Source organism: Morone saxatilis, unplaced genomic scaffold, assembly GCF_004916995.1.
Source record: "Morone saxatilis isolate NCDOM2014 unplaced genomic scaffold, NCSU_SB_2.0 Contig4, whole genome shotgun sequence".
NCBI classification, from domain to species: domain Eukaryota; kingdom Metazoa; phylum Chordata; class Actinopteri; family Moronidae; genus Morone; species Morone saxatilis.
The window spans coordinates 14,172,286-14,177,640 of record NW_023339984.1 but is presented as its reverse complement, the minus strand read 5'-3'; the positions used below and the strand labels follow the sequence as shown (position 1 = coordinate 14,177,640).

At 38.2% G+C, this 5,355-nt stretch overlaps 2 protein-coding genes across 2 annotated transcripts in view; both read left to right on the top strand.

The window, feature by feature from the left end:
- LOC118337830 (adenylate cyclase type 2-like) overlaps positions 1-1,710 on the top strand; it is a 16,954-nt gene extending 15,244 nt beyond the window's left edge. Inside the window, exon 26 of the mRNA XM_035674941.1 lies at positions 269-1,710. Within this exon, the coding sequence (XP_035530834.1) occupies positions 269-403 (135 nt within the window). The 3' untranslated portion in view covers positions 404-1,710. The remainder of the gene's footprint in view (positions 1-268) is intronic.
- Positions 1,711-1,929: 219 nt separating this feature from the next.
- si:cabz01101003.1 (ubiquitin carboxyl-terminal hydrolase CYLD) overlaps positions 1,930-5,355 on the top strand; it is a gene marked incomplete in the record, with an annotated part of 9,401 nt that continues 5,975 nt past the window's right edge. The window contains 3 exon segments of the mRNA XM_035674954.1: positions 1,930-2,469; positions 3,901-4,018; positions 4,429-4,586. Coding sequence (XP_035530847.1) covers positions 2,305-2,469; positions 3,901-4,018; positions 4,429-4,586 — 441 coding nt within the window.

Here is a 5,355-nt window from a genome sequence, read left to right as displayed (position 1 = left end):
ATTAAATGATAGATTCACAATCTTTCAAGTCTGTTTCAGTGTTCATATGGACACCTGTGTATTGTTTTAAAACAGACCTACGTGAACCTGACGGGTGTGAATTGAAATAAATGTAAACATTATTTATAAAAACGGGCAGCGGGCAACTGAGTGGAGGGTTTTCATACCACATCACCTCCTGACACTAGTTTCCTAATAAGTGCTACATGTCGTGCGTATTCATGAGCGTACACGTTCCCTTCTGTAACTCTTTTCTCTGTGCTCGCAGGTGACGGAGGAGACGGCCCAGATGGTCGAGAGCGTGGGATACGGCGTCACTCTCAGGGGAGTGGTCAACGTCAAGGGCAAAGGGGAACTCACCACCTACTTTGTGAACACAGACCAATCTTCTCCTCCGTTCTGACCCTCCCCCGCAGTCAAAATCTTGATCAGACTTATCACCCAGACCTGGATCCAAACTGAAAACGCTTGTTCGTGTTTGTTTTAGTGCGATACCAGATAGGGTCTGGGGTTGTGGACTGGTGCACTACACTGAGCTTGCCCACAGAGGTGAACACAACCAGTGGCAAGGCCTTGAAGATACTACTGTATGTTTACCCAGGACTGTAATTATCATGAGCCTCTTCGCTGACTTAATGCTGAAACAGATGTAGCAATACAGGGTATCACCTGTTAATCACTTACATCCACAGTGGAGCTGCCTTTGTCAGTCGGATGAGACCCTAAATAAAATCCTGATCGGTTAAATGAAGACTACAACTGGGAGCACAGAGCTCCTCGTGGACTCTTTAATGGCAGACCATGTTGCTTACTGTATCTGTACTGTATCTCTTTATCATGTGAAACTGCATTAGGTGGGTCAAGTCCCCATCACACACTTTTCACTGTGTTATTCTGAAAACTGGATTGAATTTTTTTACACTTTTTTTGGTACTTTAACATGGCTGAATGTACGATTCATTTATTGGAGATACAAAACAGGCTATCCATCCTAGATGTTTTTATGAAGGATTTTGTAGAAGGAGTGTGTCTCAAATAAGCAAAATAACATTTTTGCAGGTTATTTACAATATTTCTTTCACTCTATTGTGGTTTGTAAAATAGCATTTACATTTGTTTTCACATTTAAATGTCATGTTTTGTGTCTAGAGTATTTTGGTACGGAACATTTTGTGTCTTTAAATGTATGAAAACCGGAGGCATACAGTTTGTGTACTTGAAAATTGGTCTTTTCCAAGAGTTCCCAACATCCAAGGGATGATGAGTTGTCATGAGATGATTCACTCCATAGGAATGTGCTTTTTATTGTGAAATCCTGGATAGTTTTACTTGCTAAACACCTTCAACGTGTAAGAATAGACCAGAAAAGGTAAGAAACCACTGGCCAATGTTGCTCTCTGCTGGAGCTGGAGAGATTTACTGCAAGCCACGCTGTTTTAAATGTTGGTCTCCCTATTCACTACTACCCACAACTGACCCTTGAGGCTGTAACACATCTGCACGCAGGCATAACGATGTGTTCAAATGCAACGGAAAGTCAGAAAAAAATGCACATTTAACATTGCATTTTCTAATATGTTGCTGTTGTTTTTTAAAGGGGAGCTCAGCATTACATTATGCATTATTCTCCTTTTCTATGAAGTTTATATTTCTGCGAGGGATGATGTGAAAGTGTGAATGAAAAAAAATAATGAAGTATGTTGGGAAGATATTTTTCTATTCTATTTATAAACTAATAAATAAATAATAATTAAAACATCTGGTGTGTTTGTGTGTGTGCAGTCTGTCTTGTTACCTTGCCCGTCAAGAAAATGTGGAATTTCCCCGTTGACGCCCACATGCGCTGTGATTGGCTGAAACTACCCCCGCTGAACTTTTCCTCGCTCGCTATTGGCTCCCACACACGTCAGTCACTCCGCTTCCTGTTTCGCGGCCGCCGTTTGTTATTAAAGCGTAACCTCCTTTTAAATGTGACGGGAAATGTTGACGCTCGGAGAGTTGGTGAAGTTTGGTGAGTGTTTTAATGAACGCCTGGTGTTCTTATTAACAGTTAACCGCGTGGTTTGTGAGTCGACATTACGGCACAAGCGTAGCATGTGTTGTTTTTACGTTAACGGAGCTCAGTTAGAAACATGAATGAAACTTTAAACGTATAAACTGTCGTTGCCGTCACTTGACGTAAGCTGACACGCTTCGGCCTTCTTGTCGTTTTCCTTGAAGAACATGAACATTACAGGGGAATGGAGGCTTTAATTCATCCGTGAACGAGTTGCATATAACGTTATATTAAAAGATACGCGCAAGATGTCAGGGGCCCATGAGTCAAGCAGGAAGCGCCGCCCCCTCAAAATGTACTTGATCTCGACCGACCTGAAGGTCCAGGACCAGCTGGACGGTACCATTCGGCTGCTGCGGGGGTTCCTCTGCCAGGAGCAAGAAAAGAGCAGAAGCGACTTCCTTTGGGTCAAGGTATTAACCAACACAGTTAACATTTTTAAACTCATTAATATTTAATTTATGTCCGCACATACTGTGGAATATGTTTACATTTACTTATATAAGCTTTTATTGCCTTATTATATCTCTCAGGCTCTATGTATATACCTATACGTGCATTTTTAGTCTGTATATATATGTTAGATAGTGTAATATTTATATTATTTAACGTTGTGTGAGTAGAACAACTGTAACAAACCAATTTCCACCCTCAGGGATCAATTTCTGATTCTGATATCCACTTAAATTAGACATTACATGGCTCCATTTAGGGTGCAGGGGCCAGAACTTAATTATTTATAATGCATGGGGAAGTGTAAGCAAGGTATAAACTCAAGGGTTTACCTAATATACTGTAAAAGGCTGAATCAAATATGTTATGGGTGAATTAATTAGCAGTTGTATTGATATTTAGTCATTTTTCTAGCAAGGTTTTGTGCTTGCGTATCAAATTTAAGGATTTGCTGTTATAAGGGGTTCAAAACATGCAATTTAAATCCATTACTTTGGGCTCTGGTAAATTATAATAGGGGCTTTTGTGTTGTGTATGCATTTAGACAAGTATTTGATTTAATTGATTAATTGAGGAAGTCATTTTTCAGGATAATTGATACAGAAACTTACTTCAAAGGAAAGGAAATGTGTCTGGCAGTCAGATCAGAATCAGAATCGGGTTTTTTGCCAAGTAAGTTCTTTTTTACACGTACAAGGAATTTACCTTGGTGCAAAAAATAAGGTACTTTTTATATATAAATAAATAAAGATAGAAAGATCAGGAAAGATACATGAAAGATATTTACGATGTGCTGATGAAACACACAACACACACACTTAGATACATAAAACATTGTAAAAGACATTAAATATGTAGTAAAAAATATATGTTAATAAAACAAATACTCAAACCCCACCAGACAAGCTCACTTTAAAAAATAAATGTCAGTATAACAGTATAATGTAAAACCTGGAGTTTTTTTACTCTTAATTCTATAATTTGTAAAGATTATTTTATTTATTTGTGTATAGTGTTCATATATATATATGTTGTTTTTGTTATTTTATATTTTTATTTATTTTACGTCATGAGGAAACTGTGAAGATTAAGTTGCTCCTACATGTTTCCTATTATAACAAATATTTGTCCAAAGAAAAAAAAAAAAGAATAATTATACCGTTTACTTTCATTAGCAGCACTTTTAATTTAGTTTGTACATGACTTGGCTGATCCATTAAGCTCACTCCTCCTATACGATGAGAGTATCCACCACATGCTGTTGAGTCACCTTTTTCAAATGGTTGGATATACTTAGAGCTAGTTTTACTCCGTCTGTGCCGTGTGTACGCACTCCTAATGCATTCTCTCTTCTTTCCCACATGTTTGTCTTTCTCTCTGTTTCCCTGCAGGTGTTGGACAATGGCATTGTGTTGAAACTAGAGAGGAAGTTCCTGCATGAAGTCCCAGCTGAATTCAGCGGCCTGTTGGAGCCCGTATCGGATCCGGAGGCCCGCCTAAAACTTCTAAGTAATATGATAGTTAGTTAGTAGTAGTGTTTACTAATTACAACCACTAGGGTTGTTAATATAGAGGTAGTACAAATACTGAAGTAGTAATGATCCTAAAAAGGGATTTTTACTGTTTTTGTTTTACTCGCATTGAAGTACCAAGCGTGTGGCTCAAAGTAAAAGCAACTGCTCCGTGTTTTCTTTGAATGAGGAACATGTGATCTTTATGACAATAAATAGCTCTGAGGACAGAGATCACATTTTGTCTTTTAATTGGGAAAACAGGAAGTAAATCACATTTTTCGTCTGCATTGACCGACCATTCACTCCAAAACTGACATATTTACTTATGACATATTTAGTTTATTTTACCTTCAAATGTAAATCTGTTCTACCCTCGTCAGTGTTTCGTTGTTTGGTATATTTCAGGCAATCCCGGGAAGCTGCAGCACTTGGCTACTTTGCCCGTCGATGCCCCGCTGTGGGTCCAAATAGGCCAACAGGACGAGCTGGCAGAAGCGGACCTCAAATACATCGGGCCACTGACCAGAGGGAGCAGCGCTGTGCTTTTTGGGGTACAGCTCAAGGTAAACCTGAAGGATATATCTCTTTATTGTCAGCCCGAACATAAAAAAAGTATAGATTTGGGATGAAATGCTGTTTACCAGGAGCCTATGGTGCAGCAGGTAAACAAGTAGATACTAGTACATTGTGCAAGACATAAAGATATATGATTTAAAATGTAAAAACAGAACTGTGCAACTAAAACTGTGCAAGAGACAAAATAGACAATGATACATGACAGTAAGACCAAGAAAATGTAACTGTACAAGAAGTGAAAAGTGAAAACTTTGTAGTGATATGACGCTTCTAGTCACTGATGGTAAAAGCAGCTGAGAGCAGCAGACACTCACTGAGCAGCTACTTTTTTCTATTTTCTTGATGTTGTTTTAATAAAGTCAGCCTTCATCATAAAGTTTGTTACCTTCCTCCCTGTGGCTGCTCTTTCCATTATTCCCAACAATAATTCAAACTTTTGTAGGTGTATTACAGTGAGGCTGAAAAAGCTGGATTACGAAATGCCTGATTTGTTGTGAATCCCTCATTCAAAGTTAAGCAATTTTAAAATCCACTCTGCCTCTAACAATAAAAGGAACTATATAGAGAGGTAGTTACAGTATGGCTATTGCTGAAAAGTGGTGACCATGAATAGTATCAAAAATGGGGTTTGATTTTAATTTAAATCATATAACTTTAATGTAAGTAAGTAGAACTTTATTTATATAGCACCTTTTTGACACAAAGTGCTTTCCAAACAACAAATTAATAAGCATAACAACACACGGAAAACAAACA